At 38.6% G+C, this 25,554-nt stretch overlaps 1 protein-coding gene across 8 annotated transcripts in view; it reads right to left on the bottom strand.

Moving 5' to 3' along the window:
• The window catches only part of MAP3K4 (mitogen-activated protein kinase kinase kinase 4), a 128,863-nt gene that overhangs the window by 50,362 nt on the left and 52,947 nt on the right, over positions 1–25,554 (bottom strand). For all 8 annotated transcript variants that reach the window (XR_013534662.1, XR_013534664.1, XR_013534663.1 and 5 more), the window contains exon 3: positions 23,514–24,877. Coding sequence is in view for 4 of the 8 variants with exons in the window: in XM_008995341.5 (XP_008993589.2) it covers positions 23,514–24,877 (1,364 nt within the window). In the remaining 4 variants the exon portion in view is untranslated. The remainder of the gene's footprint in view (positions 1–23,513; positions 24,878–25,554) is intronic.

The following is a 25,554-nucleotide window of genomic DNA, read 5'->3' as shown; positions in this document are numbered from 1 at the left end:
AAATTCTTGTAATTTTATATTGCCTTGGCATGCACTTTGAATCTAAGTGGAACTTTCTATAGCAGAAGCAGGGATCTGTCACCCTTGACACAGGATGCTGCTCTACACTGCCCCCAGTTCCTCAATGTGGTTGATCCAGATATCTGCCTTAAACAACTTCCTCCTGGTGATCCCCTCCCTATGGACAGCTACACACAGGCTCCTTCACTGGCCCTGACCCTCATACCTCTCATGGATGGTCCAGACACGACACTGTGACTATCTCTGTAAGAGCGTGACCTCTCCTGGAACTTGTGCTTGCTTGCTTTAAACTCACCAATTAAACCTTCCTGAAGGAAACTTGTTTGGACAACACCTTGAACTCCATGAAGGTGCTGGCCCTTCATGGATCCCTCCCTCTCTCCCTGCCTGCACTTCCTAACCCCTGTGTGAGTGGCCTCTAGGCGTGCTGTGTACCCTCTAAGACCCGTAAGTAATAAAATCTTTATTTCCATCTTGTGTCTCTTCTAATCATTGAAAGGGTACTCTCCATTGTCGAGATACTATATTAAGACCATGCAATATAATTACAATAATTTTGATGTCATGGTGTGTGGATTTGGCAAACTCATAATAAAGTCAATGTGGAAGAAAGTAATGCACAAAGTAAAAACAGCCCAGAAACTTCTGAAAAGAAAGAACGGGCAAAATTGTTCTACAAGATATCAAACCTTGCTAATAAACCTACTCTTAAAATATAGTAATGAAAAGATCCAAACAGAGAAACATACCCTATTACCTGTAATGTAAAAAGTACTGCATAGTAATAAACAGATCAGAACAGAGAAACCTACCCAATTACCCGTAATTTAATGTAAAAAAGGTAGGCAGCAGTTCAAGAAGTTGGCAAATAACGGATTCTCTAAGGTATGTTATAAGCAATTAATGGAAAAATAATGATATGCTTACCTCATACTATACCTCACAGTATCTCAAGTATTCATTTCTAAAATTATGCAGCTGTTCTAGAAATTCTTACTGGTTATTATGGGTAACAAAGTATGTATTAAACACAAAAATACATGTTGAATAATATATTTGAAAAAAGAAATTCCAATGTAGTAAAATCTAAAGATAGAGCTACACATTAGGTTAAACTATATAAACATTCCCACTTCAGTTTACTGAAAATGATCAAATATTGGTAAGTTAGTAAAGTTCAAACTGAAAATAAGAATTCTGGGAGAAAGTGGTGGCAACAGGATTTCAATTTCCCTTCAATGCCCTGTCATAAAAATGGATCAGCGAGAACAGCAAAACTAAAATTCTGTAAGATAACCTCCAACAAAACTAGGTAAAAAGGGGTCTTTATGACTCCCCAAGGAGAAGAGGTGGTGGGAAAACCATAAACAGTTCCAAGAGCCATGCAGTATCAGCATCAGTGGAGGGAAGCAGAGAAAATTCACAGGGTATCTGAAGGGTCTAAAGGGACAGATCCCCAAGTCATGAGGAGTGCTCTATGGAAAACTGACAGACTCTACAGAGAACTTCTGTGAAATCAGGAATGATTTTGGTGCTAATCATGAGTGAACGCAAGGGGTTGGCAGTAAGGTCTAGAAGGAGCTGCAGTGGCTTAGCCCCATAAGCTCTTAAAACTGATATCCAAAAGGTACTTAAAACTAGTACCTTTCAGGAATTCTGGGCTATGCACTAAGAAAAAGACTGCTCAAGTGAAATCTAATTTCCCAGTAAAGGACAAAAGGAGGAAATGAAAGAGGAGATGGAGAACATGGGAAGAAAAACAGTCCACAGACCTGAAACGGTAACAGAGAAGATGGTTTGAAAGTTGAGAAGGTGCTCGGAGCCCCAACCCCAACCACTTTCCTAACTCCCTCTCTCCTTTAAGTTCATGGAAGCAAGTATCATGTTTAAAAATAAGCAAGAGAAAAGAACTATTGTAGAATCTAGCATGGGGTTATCACAAGCAGAGAGAGAAAAAAGAGAATAACTCTCCAGACAGTGAGCGCTTGCCAGGAAGGTATGTCCACAAAGATGAGAACTGTAGCCTGATTTCTGAAATAAGCTAAAAGAAATTAAGAAAATCTAATGACCAGTGATGATGAGCGTTTTTTCATATGTATGTTGGCCTCATATACGCCTTCTTTTGAAAAGTGTTCATATCCTTCACCCACTTTTGAATGGGCTTGTTTTTTTCTTGTAAATCTGTTTTAGTTCTTTGTAGATTCTGAATATTAGCCCTTTGCCAGGTGGGTAGATTGCAAAAAAATTTTCCCATTCTGTTGGTTACTAGTTCACTCCAATGATTGTTTCTTTTGCTGCACAAAAGCTCTGGAGTTTAATTAGATTCCATTGGTCTATTTTGGTTTTTGTTGCCAATGCTTTTGCTGTTTTAGTCATGAAGTCCTTGCCTATGCCTATTTCCTGAATGGTTTTGCCTAGGTTTTCTTCTGGGGTTCTTATGGTCTTAGGTCTTATGTGTAAGTCTTCAATCCATCTGGAGTTAACTTTAGTGTAAAGTGTCAGAAAGGGGTCCAGTTTCTACTTTCTGTACATGGCTAGCCAGTTTTCTCAACACAATTTGTTAAGCAGGGCATCCTTTCCCCATTGCTTGTTTTTGTCAGGTTTGTCAAAGATCAGATGGTTGTCATCACTGGTCATTAGAGAAATGCAATTCAAAACCACACTGAGATACCATCTCATGCCAGTTAGAATGGTGATCATTAAAAAATCTGGAGAGACAGCTGGATCCAAGATGGCTGATTAGGAGCAGCTCAGGATTGCAACTCCCAGTGAAAGCGCAGATGGTGAGTGGATGCTGCATTTCCAGATGGATTTTTATTGCCCACAGACCAGGAGATTCCCAGACGGAGGAGCCCCACAGGTAACCAGGGCGGCTGGTTTGGCCGGCAAGGCTCCTTTGCCAGCACCCCAGGGTGGCAGTTCTCTGATCAAAATACACAGGTCTGGGCACCATTTTAGCTGAAAATTGGAGCTCCAGGAAGACAGAGTCACCCATTCATCTCAATAAAAAGGGGACTGAAACAGGGAGCCAGGGCAGGAGATTCCTTGGCAAAAAAAGCCTCGAATCTCAGTGCCGCTGTTTCAGCCGACGCAGCAGGTCACCGCACGGGAAATCACACAGATCCCGGTGCCTTTTCAACAGGCGACTGGAACACCTGGGAGAGAGTCCACCATTCAACTAAAAAAAAAGGCTATGAGGCAGGAAGCCAGGTGATCAGACTCGACTGGTCCCACCCCCACAAAAAAACAGCAATTGGAAACGCTCTGGGTTGAGAGTTTCACAGCTAGCACAGCTGAACCTGGGAAGGTCCAGCTCTGCAGAGGAGGGGCATCCACCACTACGGAGGTAGTCTGCCATTGCTGAAGCAGCCCGCTGTTGCTGAGGCAACCCACCATTACAGAAAGAGTCTGCCATTACAGAGGTGGGTCAGCTTTGCTGAGGCAGTTCTAACTACACCCATATAAACAGGACTGCAGGGAAATTCACACGGCAGCTGGGCGGAGCCCACAGCAGCTCAGCAAACCCTCTGCAGGCAGACAGTGGCTAGGCTGCCTACTCACTGGGCAGGGAAGCCCTGATAAAAAGGCAGTAGCACAACGGAAACTCATAAATAAAGCCCTAACTACCAAGGACAGAGCACCTGGGAAAAAAAAGGGGGGGCTTATGAGTTCTGCTGCACCAGACTTAAATGTACCTGCCCAGCAGCTCTAAATGAACAATGGAGCTCACAGCTCAGCAACTGAGCTCCTATAAAGGACAGACTGTCTCCTCAAGCAGGTCCCTGACCCCTATATATCCAGTCACCTCATAAAAGAGAGCTCAGACTGACATTTGGAGGGTATCCTTCTGGGACAAAGATAGCAGAAGAAGAAACTGGTAGCAACCCTTACTGTTCTGCAGATGCTGCAGGTGATCCCCAGGCAAGCAGGGCCTGGAGTGGACCTCAGCAGTCCTACAGCAGAGGGGCCAGACTATTAGAAGGAAAACTAAGACACAGAAGAAAATAACTTCATTGTCAACAAACTAGACATCCACTCAGAGACCCAATCTGAAAGTCAACAACTTCAAAGATGACAGGTGGATAAAACCACAAAGATGGAAAGAAACCAGCAGAAAAAGGATGGAAACACTGAAAACCAGAACGCCTCTCCTCCTACAAAAGATCACAACTCCTCACCAGCAAGGGAACAAGGCTGGATAGAGAATGAGTGTGATGAACTGACAGAATCAGGCTTCAGAAGGTGGGTAATAAGAAACTTCTATGAGCTAAAAGAACATGTTCTAACCCAAAGCAAAGAAACTAAGAACCTTGAAAAAAGTTTGATGAAATGCTAACAAGAACAGACAACTTAGAGAGGAATATAAGTGAACTGATGGAGCTGAAAAACACAACACAAGAACTTCGCAAAGCACGCACAAGTTTCAACCGCCAAATTGACCACGCAAAAGAAAGAATATCAGAGGTTGAAGATCAATTCAATGAAATAAAACAAGAAGGTAAGATTAGAGAAAAAAGGGTAAAAAAGAATGAACGAAGTCTCCAAGAAATATGGGACTATGTTAAAAGACCTAATCTACGTTTGATAGGTGTACCTCAATGTGACAAAAAAAATGAATCCAAGCTGGAAAATACTCTTGAGGATATTATCCAAGAAAACATCCCCAACCTAGCAAAGCAGGCCAATATTCAAGTCCAGGAAATACAGAGAACACCACAAAGATATTCCTCAAGAAGAGCAATCCCAAGACATATAATCGTCAGATTCACCAGGGTTGAAATGAAGGAGAATATGCTAAGGGCAGCCAGAGAGAAAAGTCGAGTTACCCACAAAGGGTAACTCACAGCAGACTCACAGCAGATCTCTCAGCAGAAACCCTACAAGCCAGAAGAGAGTGTGCACCCATATTCAACATCCTTAAAGAAAAGAACTTTCAACCCAGAATTTCATATCCAGCAAAACTAAGCTTCATATGTGAAGAAAAAATAAAATCCTTTGTGAACAAGCAAGTACTCAAAGATTTTGTCACCACCAGGCCTGCTTTACAAGGGCTCCTAAAAGAGGCACTAAACATAGAAAGGAACAGTACTTGCCACTCCAAAAACATACCAAATGGTAAAGAGCATCAGCACAATGAAGAAACTGCATTACCTAACAGGCAAAACAACCAGCTAGCATCAAAATGGCAGGATCAAATTCACACATAACTATATTAACCCTAAATGCAAATGGACTAAATGCACCAATCAAAAGACACAGACTGGCAAATTGGATAAAAAGCCAAAATGCATCAGTGTGCTGTATCCAGGAAACCCATCTCACATGCAAGGATACACAAAGGCTCAAAATAAAGGGATGGAGGAAAATTTACCAAGCAAATGGAGAGCAAAAATAAAGCAGGAGTTGCAGTTCTCATCTCTCATAAAATAGACTTTAAAGCAACAAAGATCAAAAGAGACAAAGAAGGACATTACATAATGGTCAAAGGATCGATGCAACAAGAAGAGCTAACGATCCTAAATATATATGGACCCAATACAGGAGCACTCAGATATATAAGGCAAGTTCTTACAGAGACTTAGACTCTCACACAATAATAGTGGGAGACTTTAACACTCCACTGTCAATATCAGACAGATCAACCAGACAGAAAATTAACAAAGATATCCAGGACTTGAACTCAAGACCTGGAACAAGCAAACCTAATAGACATTTACAGAACTCTCCACCCCAAATCCACAGAATATACATTCCTCTTAGCACCACATCGCACCGACTCTAAAACTGATCACATAATTGGCAGTAAATCACTCCTCAGCAAATGCAAAAGAACAGAAATCATAAAAAACAATCTCTCAGACCACAGTGCAATCAAGTTAGAACTCAGAATTCAGAAACTAACTCAGAAACGCACAGCTTCATGGAAACTGAACAACTGGCTCTTGAATGTTGACTGGATAAACAGTGAAATGAAGGCAGAAATAAAGATGTTCTTCGAAATCAACAAGAAGGAAGACATAACATACCAGAATCTCTGGGACACATTTAAAGCAGTCTCTAGAGGAAAATATATAGCAATAAATGCCCATGTGAGAAGCAAGGAGAGATCTAAAATTGACGCCCTATCATCAAAATTGAAAGAGCTAGAAGAGGAAGATCAAAAACTCAAAACCTAGCAGAAGACAAGAAATAACTAAGATCAGAGCAGAACTGAAGGAGATAGAGACACAAAACACCCTTCAAAAAAAAATCAATAAATCCAGGAGCTGGTTTTTCAAAAAGATCAACAAAATCGACCACTAGCTGGATTTATAAAAAAGAAACGGGAGAATAATCAAATAGATGCAATAAAAAATGATAAATGGGATATCACCACAGATTCCACAGAAATTCAAATCATCATCAGAGATTATTACAAACAACTCTATACACATAAACTAGTAAACCTGGAAGAAATGGATAAATTCCTGGACACTTGCCTCCTCCCAAGCCTAAACCAAGAAGAAGTCGAAACCCTGAACAGACCAATAACAAGATCTGAAGTTGAGGCAGCAATTAAGAGCCTACCACCCAAAAAAAATCCCAGGTCCAGATGGGTTCACATCTGAATTCTACCAGACATACAAAGAGGAGCCAGTACCATTCCTTCTGAAACTATTCCAAATAAGCCAAAAAGAGGGAATCCTTCCCAAATCATTTTATGAGACCAACATCATCCTGATACCAAAACCCGGCAGAGACTCAGCAAGAAAAAACTTCAGGCCAATATCCATGATGAACATAGATGAAAAAATCTTCAATAAAATAGTGGCAAGCTGATTGCAACAGCACATCAAAAAGCTTATCCACCATGATCAAGTAGGATTCATCCCAGGGATGCAAGGCTGGTTCAACATATGCAAGTCTATAAACGTAATTCACCACATAAATAGAACCAAAGACAAAAACCACATGATTATCTCAATTGATGCAGAGAAGGCCTTTGACAAAATTCAACAGCCCTTTATGCTAAAAATCCTCAATAAACTCGGTATCGATGGAATGTACCTCAAAATAACAAAAGCTATTTACGACACACCAACAGCCAATAACATACTCAATGGGCAAAAACTGGAAGCACTCCCTTTGAAATCTGGCACTAGACAAGGATGCCCTCTCTCACCCCACTCCTATTCAATATAGTACTGGAAGTTCTAGCCAGAGCAATCAGGCAAGAAAAAGAAATAAAGGGTCTTCAAATAAGAAAGTAGACAGTCAAATTGACTCTATTTGCAGATGACATGATTGTATATCTAGAAGACCCCATCGTCTCAGCCCAAAATCTCCTGAAACTGATAAGCAACTTCAGCAAAGTCTCAGGATACAAAGTCAATATGCAAAAATCACAAGCCTTCCTATACACCAATAACAGACTTAAAGAGAGCCAAATCAAGAATGAACTGCCATTCACAATTGCTACAAAAAGAATAAAATACTTTGGAATACAACTAACAAGGAACGTAAAGGACCTCTTTGAGAACTACAAGCCACTGCTCAACGAAACAAGAGAGGACACAAACAGATGGAGAAACATTCCATGCTCATAGTTAGGAAGAATCAATATCATGAAAATGGCCATACTGCCCAAAGCAATTTACAGATTCAACGCTATCCCCATCAAGATACCATCGACTTTCTTCACAGAACTGGAAAAAAACACCTTAAACGTCATATGGAACCAAAAGAGAGCCCGCATATCCAAGTCAATTCTAAGCAGAAAGAACAAAGTGGGAAGCATCACACTACCGCACACTACCGGACTTCAAACTATACTACAAGGCTACAGTAATTAAAACAGCATGGTACTGGTACCAAAACAGAGATATAGGCCAATGGAACAGAACAGAGGCATTGGAGGCAACACAACATATCTACAACCATACAATCTTTGATAAACCTGACAAAAACAAGCAATGGGGAAAGGATTCCCTGTTTAATAAATGGTGTTGGGAAAACTGGCTAGCCATGTGCAGAAAGCAGAAACTGGACCCCTTCCTGACACCTTACACTAAAATTAACTCCAGATAAATTAAAGACTTAAACATAAGACCTAAGACCACAAAAATCCTAGAAGAAAATCTAGGCAAAACCATGCAGGACATAGTCGTAGGCAAGGACTTCATCACCAAAACACCAAAAGCATTGGCAACAAAAGCCAAAATAGACAAATGGGACCTAATCAAACTCCACAGCTTCTGCATCGCAAAAGAAACGGTCACTAGAGTGAATCGGCAACAGAATGGGAAAAATTTTTGCAGTCTACCCATCTGACAAAGGGCTGATATCCAGAATTTACAAAGAACTCAAACAGATTTACAAGAAAAACAGAAGCCCATTCAAAAGTGGGCAAAGGATATGAACAGACACTTTACTAAAGAAGACATACATGAAGACAACAAACATGGAAAAAATGCTCATCATCACTGCTCATTAGAGAAATGCAAATCAAAACCACATTGAGATACCATCTCATGCCAGTTAGAATGGCGATCATTAAAAAATCTGGCGACAACAGACGCTGGAGAGGATGTGGAGAAACAGGAACACTTTTACACTGTTGGTGGGAGCGTAAATTAGTTCAACCATTGTGGAAGACAGTGTGGCGATTCCTCAAGGACCTAGAAATAGAAATTCCATTTGACCCAGCAATCCCATTACTGGGTATACATCCAAAGGATTATAAATCGTTCTACTATAAGGACACATGTACTCAAATGCTCACTGCAGCACTGTTCATAAGAGCAAAGACCTGGAACCAACCCAAATGCCCATTGATTATAGACTGGACAGGGAAAATGTGGCACATATACACCATGGAATATTGTGCAGCCATCAAAAACGATGAGTTCGTGTCCTCTGCAGGGACATGGATGAACCTGGAGACCATCATTCTCAGCAAACTGACACAAGAACAGAAAATCAAACACTGTATGTTCTCACTCATAGGCGGGTGTTGAACAACAAGAACACATGGACACAGTGAGGTGAGCATCACACACTGGGGTCTGTTGGGGGGAAATTGGGGAGGGACAGCAGGGGGTAGGGAGTTGGGGAGAGACAGCACGGGGAGAAATGCCAGATATAGGTGAGGGGGAAGAAGGCAGCAAATCACACTGCCATGTGTGTACCTATGCAACAATCTTGTATGTTATTCACATATACCCCAAAACCTAAAATGCAATAAAAAAATCTGGAGACAACAGATATTGGAGAGGATGTGGAGAAACAGGAACACTTTTACACACTGTTGATGGGACTGTATATTAGTTCAGCCATCGTGGAAGACAGTGTGGTGATTCCTCAAACACCTAGAAACAGAAATTCTATTTGACCCAGTAATCCTATTACTGGGTATATACCCAAAGGATTATAAATCTTTCTATTATAAAGACACATGCACATGTATGTTCACTGCGGCACTGTTTACAATAGCAAAGACCTGGAACCAATCCGAATGCCCATCGATTATAGACTGGACAAGGAAAACGTGGCACATCTACACCACAGAATACTATACAGCCATAAAAAATGATGAGTTCGTCATGGATGAATCTAAAAACCATCATTCTCAGCAAACTGACACAAGAACTGAAAATCAAACACCGCATATTCTCTCTTATAGGCGGATGTTGAACAATGAGAACACATGGACAGAGGGAGGGGAGCATCACACACTGGGGTCTATTAGTGGGGGTTGGGGAGGGACAGCGCGGGGTGGGGAGGTTCGGGAGGGATAACATGGGGAGAAATACCAGATATAGGTGATGGGGGAGATGGAGGCAGCAAACCACATTGCCATGTATCTACCTATGCAATAATCCTGCATAATCTGCACTTGTACCCCAGAACCTACAATTAAAAAAAAAAAAAAGAAATTAAGAAAATCGTAAAAATATAAAATGACATAAATTAGAATTAGAAAAAAATCTCAGTGGTAGAACTCAGAATTTTTAAAATTTTTAAATCAAAAATCAAATCAATTTTTTTTAATTCAAAAATCAAAAACAAACTAGAAGGCAGGTAAGAGCAAATAATCAGAATGGATAATGCCTTCACTGAAATGAGGTCAACAAAAGCAAACTTTATAACTCAATAAGAAACTAAGAAAAAGAAAAGATATGAAATGAAGTGACAGAGAAGACAGGCAAAGTAGGTCCAAAATATATAAAGACCAGTTCCCAAAGAGAACTGAATCAGAGAAGCAAAAAAACGTGAAACCGTAAGTTAAGAAACTCACTAGAAATTTAAAACACAGTCTGACACACACACAAAAAAACCCTGAAACTCTGTATTCAAAGTGCACACCATGTATCTGAAAATATTAAACTGGAAAAACCAATCCCATGTAAAACTAGCAGAGTTTAAAGAAAAAAATCCTTTCGGTATTCAGCAAATACTCAAAACAAAGTTCTAAGTGGAAACAAAAAAATCACAATGTCATCAGACCTTTCAACATCAATGCTTCCTGTCAAAAGACAATGAATAACGAATTTACCCAAGGAAAGAAAATACAAACCAAAGATTTTATGGACAACCAAACAAAAATCCAAGTATAAATGTTGCAAACTATTAGAAACAGTAACTGTTAGAAACAGGAAATACTGTCCTCCTGAGCCCTGACTCAGAAATCCACTAAAGAACAGGTATCACTCAACCAGAATGACTCAAGAGACTGGGATATAGTAATTAAAAATGAGAGTTTAAATAAAATCCAAAACTTCCATCTACATGTCTACTATCAATATTTTATCTATCTACACACATACAATGCTGAAGAACAAAATGACAGCTACGGAGAAGAAAGTTCTGTCATACATGGCTGTATGATGTGACAATATAGATATACCACAACACCAAAATCGGGGGAAAAGGAAAGAGCATATGCAATACTTCAGCATTTCATTGGCAGTAAAAGAAAAGGATAATTCCAATATAGTTCAAAGTTGGGAACAAGCAGATTAAAAAATTGAAGGAGGGATGTTAGGGGTATTATGTAAAGATATAACACAAAGACATCTTGGGGGAAATAAACTCATCTTAAACATTAGAAGTAAATAAATAAACAAAACTACATATTTCCAAAAGCTTACACTAAAAATTGGAAGGATAAAACATAAAACGTTTTAAAAGATTAACTATGCCTGTGAGAGAAGCTAAACTTCTCTGAAAATACATTTAGATCTTCTTGTAAAACCAAGTATTTTACCTAATTCTTATAAAAACAAATTAAAAATGAATACCTAAAAACAAAATTTTAACAAATCTATGAATAGGTCAACAAATGTGTGCCATACGATGGAATATTATTCAGCCATAAAAAGGAATGAAGCGCCGATACACATCACAGCAAGGATGAACCTTGAAAACATTATGCAACTGGAATAAACCAATCTCAAAAGACCACACACTGTATGGCCCCATTAGATGGCTAGGCGAATATTAAGAGACAGAAAGTAAATAAGCGGTTGCCTAGGAATGGGGCTAGCGAGAACAGGAGGTGACTTCTTTCTGGGGTGATAAAAATGTTCCAAAGTTAGACAGTGAGGACAGTTGCAGTGGCGATGGTTACACAACTCCAAATACAGAGAACCACTAAACTGAACACTTTAAAACAGTGAATTTGATGCTATGTGAATTATATCTCAATAAAGCTATTATTTTGGAAATACAATAGAAAAAAGAAGAGAATCTAATTGTATACCTAGTCAGTGACAGAACCCCAAGAAGAAATGTTCCCAAAGTCTTTAAAACGAAGTTATCTGATGTTACATCCATAGAGAGCCCAAGGATGACCAAAAACAAAACTTGAATTGTTTTCCAGTAATCAAATTGAGATGATTGTGTATTTTATTCTATCATACCTGGTATCACAGAAAACTGGGCTTCTTAAGAAAGGCAGTGATAAATGGATTAAGTCAGAAACGATTAAGCAAAAATCTGCAATCCTGAATTTGAATCAGAAGTGTCAGAATGGACTTGTGATGCATTTTGTCTGTTTTCATCTGTCCACTAAAGACTAAAACAATGACCAGCCACAATTTCAGTTGCAATGAACAATGCTGGTGTCAGATTGTGGTCTTGGAATATACTACTTCTCAATAAAAGGAACTAGGGTTCCTTGAAAATATATTTGATTCTTGGCGGCCAGGCATGGTGCTCATGCCTGTCATCTCAGCACTCTGGGAGGCTGAGGTGTACAGATCACTTGAAGTCAGAGTTTGAGACAGGTCTGGCCAACATGGGGTAATCTCATCTCTAATAAAAATACAAAAAATCAGCTGGGCATGGTGGCGAATGCCTGTAATTACAGCTACTTGGGAGGCTGAGGCATGAGAATCACTTGAGCCCAGGAGACAGAGGTTGCAGTGAGCCGAGATTGTGCCACTGCATTCTAGCCTAGTCAAGAGAGTAAGACCCCATCTCAAAAAAAAAAAAAAAAGAAAGAAAGAAAAGAAAATATATCTGATTCTCAACCTGGAACAGAAACACAATGTCAGCCTGGAATAGTCAGTTATACTCTTGTTTTTCACAGCCCTTTGATAGCTTCCCTGCTATTTAGTATATTGAATACGTTCCTATTGTCCAAAGATGGGATGTAAATGTTAATTAAAACAATTACTTAAATAGATTACAGTAATGACATCCATGGATTGAAATGTATCAAATATGTTTAAATTCAATAGTTCAAAATCATACTAACACTAATCAGTCACCAATAAACGAAATCATTATTTTAAAAAATTGTAAATAAAAGGGAAAGAATCAACCACATTTATCTTGCCATTTCCATCAACTATTCCACAAAGTAACCATTTCCATCAACTATTCCACAAAGTAACCATATAATAGGTGAGGAAAAGTTTATCCTTATAGCAATATCTAATAAATGAAATGAATAATAACGAAGCTAATAAATGAAGAATAAATAAGTAGAATATCCTTAATGAATTAAGGAATCAAGGAATGTTCATCAACTACTACTAATGGCACAAATAGTCAGATATGCGTGTGTGTCCTGAGAAGGCAGTGTTAATACAATCCACCAATTAAAAAAAGTATGAATTGTATCAATCCAATCTATCTCATAGCCAATTCACAGAGAACACAAAGAAAATAGAAACATGTGGGCCAACTGGGATATAATGATAAAAATTCAGACCCTCCAAGATAAATGACCCTGTTTCTTCATATATGGGGAAAAAAAAAAAAAAGGCAAGGGGGAATCTACAGACTAAAAAAACTTTAGAAATATAATCAACAATGACAACACATGGACATTATCTGCAAACTGATTCAAAGTGTAAGAAGAAAACCATGACAATTACAAAATTTTAAAATAATGAGTACACATAAAATAAGGTAGTCATAAAATAATAACAGACATGACTATACAAAAATGTTAAATTTCTATGCAGTGTTAAGTATCCTAAACAAGTTAAAAGGCAAACTGAAATATTTATAGCCGTCACAGAAAAATGAATAAAATTCATAAATATAAATAGTTCCAACAGATCAACAAGAGAAAGGCAGCCTAACAGAAAATAAGCAAAATAAATAAGAAAACTAAAAGAAATGCAAATGGCCAATAAACATGAAAAACAGGTTCAGTGTCACTAGAAATAAAGAGAAAGATTTAAACCAGGTGCCAGTGGCTCATGCCTGTAATCCTAGCACTTTGGGAGTCCCGTGTGGGCAGATCACTTGAGGCCAGGAGTTTGAGACCAGCCTGGCCAACATAATGAAACCCCATCTCTACTAAAAATACAAAAAATTAGCCAGGTGTGGTAGTACATGCCTGTAATTCCAGCTACTCAGGAGGCTGAAGCATGAGAATAACTGGAATCTGGGAGGTGGAGGGTGCAATGAGCTGAGACTGTGCCACTGCACTCCAGCCTGGACAATGGCGTGAGGCTCTAAATCTTTAAATAAATAAAAATAAATATATATTTCAATGAAATTACATTTTTTACTGATCATGGTTGCAATAATGAGGAAAAATCCAATTTCTCCGATACTGTTGGGTAAAGTATAAATTAGTATAGTCTTTTTGGAGAGCAGTTAGGCAATATATATCAAAGATGTGTATGTGCATATCCCATGACCTAACAATTTCATTTCAATTAACCATTCTTACAAAAACAACAGAGTAAGTTCATAAAGGGTGTGTACAAGAATGTCTGTGGCTACACTGTTTACACAAGCAGAACAATTAAATTGCTATCAAGAGTGAAATAATTAAATAAATTATGGTACATTCATATAATGGAATACCATGTAGAGCGATATATATTTATAAGAACAGATCCAAAGTAGACAGCATGGGGGAAACCCCTTGGATACGTATAGCATTATTACATTTGTTTTAAGAAATTACATGGCCGGGCGCGGTGGCTCACGCCTATAATCCCAGCACTATGGGAGGCCAAGGCGGGTAGATCACGAGGTCAAGAGATCAAGACCACCCTGGTCAACAAGGTAAAACCCCATCTCTACTAAAAATACAAAAATTAGCTGGGCATGGCGGTACGCGCCTGTAGTCCCAGCTACTCGGGAGGCTGAGGCAGGAGAACTGCTTGAACCCAGGAGGCGGAGGTTGCGGTGAGCCGAGATTGTGCCATTGCACTCCAGCCTGGGTAACAACAGCGAAACTCCGTCTCAAAAAAAAAAATTACATGTGTTACATAACACAGGCATAATTTATAGAATCACAAAAAACACAAGAAAATATAAACCAGATGATAATTACTCTGAGCAGTGACAGAGGACAGGGACTTCAAAAATATATCCCAATAAATAAACAAAAGGAAAGCATATTTTTTTTTAAATGAAGTGTTAGATACAAAGAGCCTTTACATTACCCTTCAAAAGTCAAGTTTCTGTGGTTCTACACTGGGATCCCATCACAAACTGAAATTCCTACACAGGCTTAAGTGATGTAAACAGGTGCACTTGGGGGGCCATAAGACAAATGACGGATACTGTGGTACACTGGAGCACTTCTGCTGCTGGTCATGTGGGAATGTGAGTCCAGTGTTGACAGACTTCCCAGTATTTCAAGGAAAACATAAAATCCGGATTTTCCCATTTAAAAATGTAAGGCACTAAGTCAAAAAATATTTAAAAGACTGTGTGGGACAAAATGTAACCTTGGGAGGCTGTACACTGTCAAGAGCATACATGGCTTTATAGCCAGAGCTCTGGGTTCATAACCTGGCTCTGCCACTTTCTAGATGTGTAACCTGATCAAGTTACTTAGCCCTCTTCCTAGCCCCAGCATACAGCGAGTACTCAGTTAATATACTAGTCTTAATATTACTGCTGTGCTATTGTTATCATGGGATCCAGTTCTCAGCTGAAAAGTTCTGTCCTACCTGTGAGCTTATATCAGTTTGAGTCATTTTGCTCGCTATAGCCCAAAATAATGTACACAACTTCCTGCTTTCCTCTGTATTTTTTTGTATGTTTAACAAAACAGAAAACCTAAAGGCAAATGAGCAAGTATGCGCCTGTTAGTGTGTCATTCAATTAAAAAGTTCTTGTAATGTTACGAAATCTGACAGGGAATGATCGAAACAAATAAGGTTAACTCTAACAACTGTATTAAGCAGCATGATCTTAAAGGCATGGGGTGGAGGAGCACTGTAGCCTAAACAGTGTTTCCATTGAGCACCAGAACTACGCTGGTGCTGGTCTGGCTCCACGTGAGGCACGTAGGAAGTTTGTTAACAATGTCAGTGCTCACGTCCCCTACCGGGAGACTCTGATTTGCCGTACTCTGAGAATGGCATAGGCACATTTTTTTTTTTTTTTTTCCCCGAGATGGACTTTTGCTCTGTTGCCCAGGCTGGAGTGCAGTGGTGTGATCTCAGCTCACTGCAATCTCTGCCTCCTGGGTTCAAGCAATTTTCCTGCCTTAGCCTCCTGAGTAGCTGGGATTACAGGTGCACACCACCAGGCCTGGCCAATTTTGATATTTTTAGTAGAGACAGGGTTTCCCCATGCTGGTCAGGCTGGTCACGAACTCCTGACCATGTGATCTGCCTGCCTTGGCCTCCCAAAATGCTGGAGGCACACGTACTTTTTAAAGCCCTCTAGGTAATGCTGATGTGCAGCCAGGTTTGGAAACCATTTAGCATAAAGTCTGGTATCCCAGAATCCTGAATTTAAATCCCCCTAACAATCTATAGCTCTGTGATTTTGGTGAAAGTTATCTACTGCACCTAAACTGGTTTCTTTATTTGTAGAATGTACATACCACCACCATCTCACAGGGTTGTTGAGTCTGGCAGACTGTAAGAGTCAATAAATGAACAGCTGTTGTTATAGATTTCCTAGTTTCTATATGATTTGTCTGCTTTGAATATAAACGGCAACCCCTTCAGGGTTTCCTGTCTGTACAGGAAAAAATGAGCATAACTATTGTTAGAATCCAAAGACAAACAGTATTTCATTGGTAGCTGAACAAGTAGTTCATATTTAAACATTAAATTTATAATAACTAAATGATCATTTCTAATTCTAAAGAAAGCAAATATGACAGTAACAAATATATATATTTATATATTCCTAGTATTTGAAGCAACAAAGTCAGACAATTACACATTTTTGTACATATTAAAATATATTCATCTTTCTCTTCTGAAAATAAAGTTCATATGAAAATCAAAAAAGGAGCATGAAATAACTATATTACAATATTCTGTGAGTATTTAACATTTTAAATTGCACAAAACCCATAGAACTATACAGAATGCACATTTTAGAAAGTCAACCAGGATACTGGAGGATCCCAAGATGCAATGCAGACTGAAATAAATGAATCTAATTAAACTACAAAAGTATGATACCCCCTCACTGAGGAAGATGAAGGAAAAAGGTACTGACCTAAGTTACTTTGGAAAATAGTGTTTTGACTATACAAGGCTAAAAACAAAAAGAACTTTACTCAAACACTACACCCTAGTTGATAAACTTACTTCTCACAGGGGAACCAGTTAGCAATTCTGAAACTACTTTACGAGTATGCTAGGGCTGAACAAACATGTAATTAATAATAGCAATGGAAGCCAGGTTTCATATTATAAGAGTAGTAAGTTACAGATAAGCAAGGGAGGAAAGTCAGAATGAACCTTGTGCTGGATCAGAGCCAGAGACATCAGTATGAACTCACGATTATTTGAGATAGATAGATACATAGATAGATAGATAGATAGATAGATAGATAGATAGATAGATAGACAGATGATAGACAAACACATAGATATGGAATTACAGATCTGTGTGTATACATGCATTAGAAGACATACCTGTATTTTCTAATTCTATCACTGAGAGGGCCTAAAAGCAATGATACCCCAAAAGCAACGAACACACCCAGTACCCACATTTTCATTTCTAAATACCACTATCCAGTAAAAGGAACCAGAGCTCCTTGGAGAAATGGCTGATCCTAGGACAGAAAGAGGGAAAACACAAGAGAAGCCCAGAGCATCTTGTGGTATAAGAAAGAAATGATTCAAGAAGCAAATAAAAAGGAAAATAATACAAAAAGGATGGGAGCATATCAAAAGGACACAGAAGCCAACTGAAAGAGCTCCAATGCACCAAAACAAGAACAGCTTGAGCAACAAAATCAGTAACAATGGTACTGGATTGTAACTCAAAGTAAAAACAACAACAGCAAACATTTATGAGTCCATACTGATATAAATAACCAAATAAATAAGTGAGAAGCAGCAAAACTTCCATCTGGAGAAATTCCATATAATACATTAGACACTGCCTCCTCCAGGAGGTAGAGATTAATTTCCCTCCCCTTGAGAGTGGGTTGTGCATAGCCACTTACTTCCAAAGAAGTCGAGCATGGTAAGGAAAAAATGGTGCCTCCTGGAGAAACCTGGCAGACACCACCTTAAGTGATCAAAGTTCACATCACCAATGATAAAGTAATGCCACTGGGGCATTTCAACTCTGTGGCATCCATCCCCACGCCCATCGCCCCAGTCTAGTCATGAGAATACATCAGATAAATTCAGATTCGTGGACATGACAACTAAATGCAATGTGGTGTCTTCGACTGGTTCCTAGACTAGAAAAGGAAATCAGCAGAAAGAGTGGGAAATCCAAATAAAGTCTGTAGTTTAGTTAACAGCACTCTGTACCAATGTTAATAGATGAGTTTTAACAAATATATAGGGTAAGTGAGAAGTCAATATTAAGGGGTGCTGGATGAAGAGCACCTAAGAACTCTGTACTATCTGCAAACTTTCTATCAGTCTGATATTATCCCAAGATGAAAAGTTTATTCTAAAAAAATACAATTGTATGGAGTCGTTGTGGTATTAAGGATTAATCTTTTATATATATTTACTTGGTTTAACTTCTAAGCTAAACTGGACTGTAAATAAACAGTACAACAAAATTCATCCTTAGCTACAGTAACTGCTGGGAAGGACACCTGGAAACTACTGGACTGCTGAGATGACTCCTGAAACTTTTAAGAAGGGCTGGGAAGGGCCAACATACAAGCACATCTAATGGAGGAGGAGCAAGAGTTGGAGGCATGACGATCCCTAACATTGGGAGACCATGAAGCATTATGAAATGGTTACCTGTTACACTCATCCCTAAGACCCAAGATTAACAATACTCAGACTAGAAGAACTGATATTACAACAAAGTGGGAAAAACAAGTATAAACAATGAGATCCTGGGATGTTCTAAACAGCAAAGGAAAACGAGAAGCAAAAGATAAATGGAAAAATATTTACAGAAGACCTCGGACTGCATCTGGGTCCACAAATGGAGTTGGGGGAGGGTAAGATGTCCTGTTATTTTTTCCTATTATATTCCAGTAGCCCTTACAGACAGGATAAAACTGCAGCTCGTATTATTAGTTCAGCTACATGGATTTAAGTAAGTGTCATCTGATAATCTGAGACTCTCTTATTTACAACACTGTTTCTATAGGTAAGTATTTTCAAGATCCCAAACAACTGCCTATTCAAGTGAACTTTGGAAACTAATCCATCTGTTTCAATTAGAGACTGCCTATGTAACTAGAAATGCATCCTGAGGAAATCAATTTACAGAAGGTATGGAGCTATAACTTCTATAATTTTGAACAAAATCATTATTTATGGCATTAACATTGTGAAAACAAACTGCAAACAGATTTTTTTTTATCACTAGTTGCAGTTCTTTTAAAAGATTTTGGAAACATAAAAAAATTTCAGAGAGAAATTATTTTGGGCTGGGTGTGGTAGCTCACGCCTATAATCCCAGCACTTTGGGAGGCTAAGGCAGGTGGATCACCTGAGGTCAGGAGTTTGAGACCAGCCTGACCAACATGGTGAAACCCCGTCTCTACTAAAAATCCACAAATTTAACAGGCGTAGTGGCACATGCCTATAATCCCAGCTACTCCAGAGGCTGAGGCAGGAGAATCACCTGAACCCCCAAGGTGGAGGAGGTTGCAGGAAGCTGAGATGGCACCATTGCAATCCAGCCTGGGCAACAAGAGCAAAACTCTGTCTGAAAAAAATTATTTTGTAAAGCATGCTTACCAACAAAGGGAAATTAAATGTAAGATCACATATGCTTTGCAAACAATGGTTACAAGTAATTTAATAAAAAAATATAAAGACATAAAAAAGTCAAATCTCACAAGTTTATTTCTTTTCTACAAAATCCTTCACCTGTATGCATTCCTATTATCATAGAAACCAAAAAAAACTACAAAATATGCATTATATACAATTTGTGGTACCTTATCAGTTCAGATAATTAAGATAAGCTCTAACAAGTAAGAACAAAAACAAAACGGTCCTCAAACCTAAAAGGTTTTATTGCCTAAAATGAATGTCCTCAAAACGTACAATTATTTGGCAGAGGTTAAAACGCAGAAGACATCTTAACTATAAAAGTATAGTTGCACCCATGTGGATTTGCAGCTTGCATCAAGGGAAAAAAAAGTAATAAACTTCTAAAATCAAAAGTTTATGGTTGACTTGTACAGCATTTTACCATTTGATATGATGTGAACCTGTGTCCCCACCCTAGGTTGAACTATAATCCCCAGTGTTGGAAGTGGGGCCTGGTAGAAGGTGACTGGATCATGGCGGTGGGTTTGTGGTTTAGTACCATCCCATTGATGCTGTTCTCAAGCTGGTGAATGAGCTGTCAAGAGATCTGGTTGTTTAAAAGAATGTAGCACCTCCACCCTGCCCCTGCTCCAGCCATGAGAAGTATCCTCTCTGGCTTTACCTTCCATGATGACTATAGTTCCTTGAGGCCTCCCCAGAAGCTGATGATGCTTGCCATGCTTCCTATACAACCTGTGGGGCCATAGGCCAATTAAACCTCTTTTCTTTATTAATTACCCAATCGCAGGCATTTCTTTATAGCAGTGTGAATGGTGTATCATTCAAACTAATACACCATTTACCACATATCTTTTTCAGCCTCACAACAGCCACCCTGTGAGGTAGGTAAGAAGGTACTATTATACCCATTCTATAAATGCAAAGGCTTCAAATCAGAAAGATTCCTATTTACAATGTTACATGGTGAGAAAGGGCCACAGTGAGGAATGAAACCCAATTAATGAATTTCAAAATTGTGACTCTTTTCCTGGTATACAAAGCAAAATGACTGTAACAAACCTAGGCGAGGAATGTATACACACACACACACACACACACACACACACACACCCCTACCTCTCTTTATATAAATTATGTTCCTAACGTGGAACATACTTTCCCTCTAAGTGAATTAGAATTATAGAACCTTGTCGTTTGTTAGTTTGGATTAATCGCCGATACTGAAGAATTCCCACTTTGGTTGTTACTCTTCCATTACTTGATAAATACTTAGCATTTTATGAACCAAAATTTAAAATAACAGGGGTTTCTGTAGTTCTTTTTTGAAAAACAATCTACACGAAATTCTAATGAAGTCTTTCATTTATACACTTTATAAACTTTGAATTTGTATTTTTTTCTATAACAATGATGACTTCTTCAGTCAAATCTCAATTAATGAAACTAAAGGACTACAACTTAGATGAGAATTCAAAACTGTGGGGAAACTATCATCTTTTTTCAACATGAGTTCTAATATAAAATGTAAGGCACGTGTTCTCAATTTTCTCTTGCAATAACATACCTAAGGGACACAATCCCTTTCATAGCAATAGTTAATCACCAAAAAAAGTCTGGAGGGGAGAGGAAGAGAATTTAGGGAGGGAGCATGGGTAAAGCAGCTTACAAAACCCTGACATGTCCACCCCACCCCAGTCCCACCATGGCCTCTTTTCAAGCGCTGCTCTCCTATGAGAACCACTGAATTAGAGGTGAGGTTATATAGTCGGCTCTCTGAATCCATGGGACATGCATTCACAGATCAAAAACATTTGGAAAAAAAATTAAAAATAAGAATACAATAATAAAAAGCAACATAAACTACTCAGGAGGCTAAGGCAGGAGGACTGCTTGAGCCCAGGAGTTTGAGTCCAGCCTGAGCAATACAGTGAGACCCCAACTCTAAAACGGTAATAGCAATAACAACCATTTACACAGCATTTACATTGTGTTATAAGTAATCTAGAGATGATTTAAAGCATACAGGAGGATGCACACAGGTTGCATGTAAATACTACACCATTTTATATAAGGGACTTGAGCATCCAAGGATTTGGGTGTCCACAGGGGTCCTGGAACAAATCCCCCTGGGATAAGATACCTAGAAATGTCAGTACTGCCAGGACTTTTTTCTTCATTCATGTTACCTTCAAAACCAGTGGTCGCAATAAAAATTAAACATCAACCCTATCTTGCCAACATATGTCCTTGATGAAATCAAACCACTCCAGCCAATTCATGCCATTCACAAAATTAAAATTGTTCAAAGAAAATGACATTCACACATTCAGGTGTGATTTGATTCAGGTGTATTTTGATTTCTAATCAAAATAATATTCAGAGTAAATCTCTTAAAATATAGCCACAAAGCATTGGTTCATGTTGTAAACATCTTCCTGAATTTATGTTACTGCTTAACCTCTTCCTCCTAAGGGCTCATAATCTGGCTGTCAGAATAAAAATTAAAATCTTACAAACTCAAGTTTTCTACAGGTGTTTACCATAGTTTCCAAGTTGTTTATCATTTATGAATGTAAAGCAAGCCAGACTGTATAAAAAAATTGAAGTTAGAAAAAAATAAGTATATATAGTGGCTCTCCATATCCATGGACTCCATAGTCACGAATTCAACCAACTGCAGATAATAAATATTCGGGAAGAAAAACTACATCTGTACTGAACAAGTTCACACTTTTTCTTGTCATTATTCCCTAAACCAGACAGTATTAACAAGCCATTTACATAGCATTTATATTACATGAGGCATTATACATAATCTAGAGATGATTTAAAGCATACAGGAGGTTGTGCATTGGTTATATGCAAATACTGCATCATTTTGTATCAGGGACTTGAGCATTTAAGGATTCTGGGATCCAAGGGAAGTCCCAAAACCAAACCTCCTCTGATACAGAGAAGACTGTACATACACATGTACATAGCTACTAAAATTCAGAATCACAGACTTAACATGGGTATAAGGTATTTCAAAGATCTAGGTTTCACTTTTAGCCAGACGAACATGCAAACTCACCAGAAGAGCAAAATCACTTGTATAGTACTATTCTGGACTCTCAAGAACAATATCCCACAATATGGTGACACCCTTAACAATAAGGAATTTATAACATGTAAAGCTATCAAAAGCAAATCTATACTGTTTTCAAGCCAATTCCTCCAGTGGGCACATTCCTCTCACAAAAATCTACACATCTCCAAACACATATGTGACAATAATCAGAACTTCCCTTAAACTTTCATCACCTGCACTAAACACTTCAATTTTGCCAGATACTGTCGGCTTTTCCCCTTTGATCATTCTGACATTTCCACAAATTACATCTCTTTAAAATACAGTGACCAAAACTTGACATGCTCATCAAAAGAGAGAAAACAACTTCAAAGAATAGAGAAAGACCTATCGCCATGACCTTGGGTACCCTGTTCATTTAAAAATATGTTAGTGTGGTGTGGGCTATTTCCTGGCTCACATGCAGCTTGTGGTCATCCATGACTGCGGCTTTCTTCCTTCTGTCTTTATTTATACCCAGCACATCCTTTGCCATCCTGTATTTACATGGTTGAATTTATTCCTTCCACATACCACCTTGCATTTAATGCATTTTTCAGACATCTATTTCTTATTTATCATAGTACTTTACAGAAATGCTTATATGTGCAATTTATAACTGCCATTTATGCTAAAAAATATTAGAATATGAAAGTACATGATAATCAACACCGACATTATAATTTACAATAAATAAATGGAACTAAGGACATCACCATATTTTCCTATGGGAAACCTACCTCCACTGGACGATCGTTCTTTACCAATGCTATACGTGCCCTTTGCAAGGAACCGTCCATTAGCTTGTGAAGTCTTAAAATTAACTTTCTTAACCCCATCTGCTTCAGTGCTTTGTCTACAAATGGTCTATAAATAGAAGTCAGACAATGTCTACTAAAGCCTGCTTCTGCGCTGCAGTCTGGTGCTCCCCAGCCAATAGAATCATCCTCAGATTCGAGCCTCTCAAGCTTCTTGGATACGCAGTCCTGCGACTGGATGTCGAAGCTGTTGTCTACGGGCTGCCTGATTTCCAGTACCCTAGGATCAGAGATTTGTTCTTCTTCACTCTCATCCGTACTACTTTCCAACTCCTTTAATTCTCCTTCTGTGTCTTCACCCTCATACTCTGGCTCATTACCTTTGGATGGTCGAGGGGAAGGGATTTCAAACACTGGCCAGCCAATGTCTGATAAATTCTTGATGCCCAAAACAGTGCCCATAATCCTTAATTTCTGATTTAAGTCTTTTGTGATGTTTAACCACAAACAGAGTGCCTGCACTCTGTCCTGGAAGTCTTTTGCAGCATATTTTTCATAGTCCTTCTGAAGAGCCTGCAATGATGGATAAAGTGCTTCTATGTATTCTAGCAGCTCCATTATCCGTTTTACCTGCTCAAACGAGACCCTCTGGCGTTGGAGATGCTCATGATGTGTTGAGTAACCCACAATCTTTGCTCCAGGAGTGGCTCTGCACTGCCCTTCTACTGAAGTACCATTAAAACTAGCTCCATCTCTAACCAAGGCGAAGCTCCCATAGTCGACTTTGAAAGTAAGGATTTCATTGATAATATCTGGGATGGCTTGACGGGCTGTATATAAAAACAAGTCCTGGTCGTTAATTGTCCGTCCTGCATGCCAGGCCTGTAGCTCTAACCAGATAAGTTCGTTAGATCGATTAAGCCAGAAACCAGATGTATTTTCTTGTCCTCTTTGCTCCCTGTCCTTCTTCTTTGACACTGAGGTAAGCTTTAGCAAAAGTCGTAATGTTTCAAAAAACTTTAAGCGATCTGCTGGACAGTCAGTCCTAGAAGTCTGGCGTGCAGGTCTGGCTATAGGCATGGGAACAGATACTGGAATCTTAGCATTGCTACAGCCAAGGCTGAGGTAAGGCTTATTGAGATCCACATCTGGAATTGACTTTTTTGGCAAAGATCCACCCACTGAGTCTAACATGAATGAGCACTGTACGTTTTTTTTATGATCACGCTCTGTTGTTCTAAGAGTTGCTCGGATCTTTTTCTCCTGCTTATAGCTGTATTCTTCCACATTCTCCACTGCTTTTCCAGTGTCTTTATGTGGAGGCTGATTTGGTGTATTCATTTTTTCTATTAAAAAAAAATAAACAGAACATTATATAACTCTAAAATATGAAGCTACTCTCAATATTTTAAATAAAACTGAAATTCACATTTCACATGTACTTATATTTTCAGGCTGCTAAAAAGCATACTCTATCCTGAAAATTAAAGGAATCAAAAAACATATACGACGTTTTTCTCTATATTTAAAAAAATTTATCAATTTTTCCAATATTTGCTGCATTCTCTTATATTCACAACTAATCACCTAAAACTTGCTGTTTATTTCTATGGTACAAAGCATAGTTATCAAGTCATTTAACCAAACTTCCATAAGTAATGACCTTCAATTTAAGAAGGAAGAAACAGCATAGGATATCTAACGAAAGCCTGGATGAGAAAACAAATTTAATTCCTGCATTTGTCATTAGCTAAATGTGTAAACTTCAGAGGAAGTCATGTATATTATCTGGATCACTTTTCTCATTGATAAAATTAGGCAGACTGATGCAAGAATCCTTAAGGCCACTTAAGATTATTCTCATAAAAAACTGAAAGACAGTTGACAGAAAAAAATGTTGACCTTAGTTGATTCCATTCATTTATTTCTTCTTTGCCACAAATGAGTGGGCAATAACATTTTAAATTTAAAATTAGCAAGACTGAAGACACACAGACTAATTGGGTATAATTTGTTTAGTATG

The sequence above is a fragment of the Callithrix jacchus genome, chromosome 4, assembly GCF_049354715.1.
Source record: "Callithrix jacchus isolate 240 chromosome 4, calJac240_pri, whole genome shotgun sequence".
In the NCBI taxonomy this organism is placed as follows: domain Eukaryota; kingdom Metazoa; phylum Chordata; class Mammalia; order Primates; family Cebidae; genus Callithrix; species Callithrix jacchus.
Note: the sequence above shows the minus strand (reverse complement) of the source record. Positions and strands in the feature narration are given on the sequence as shown.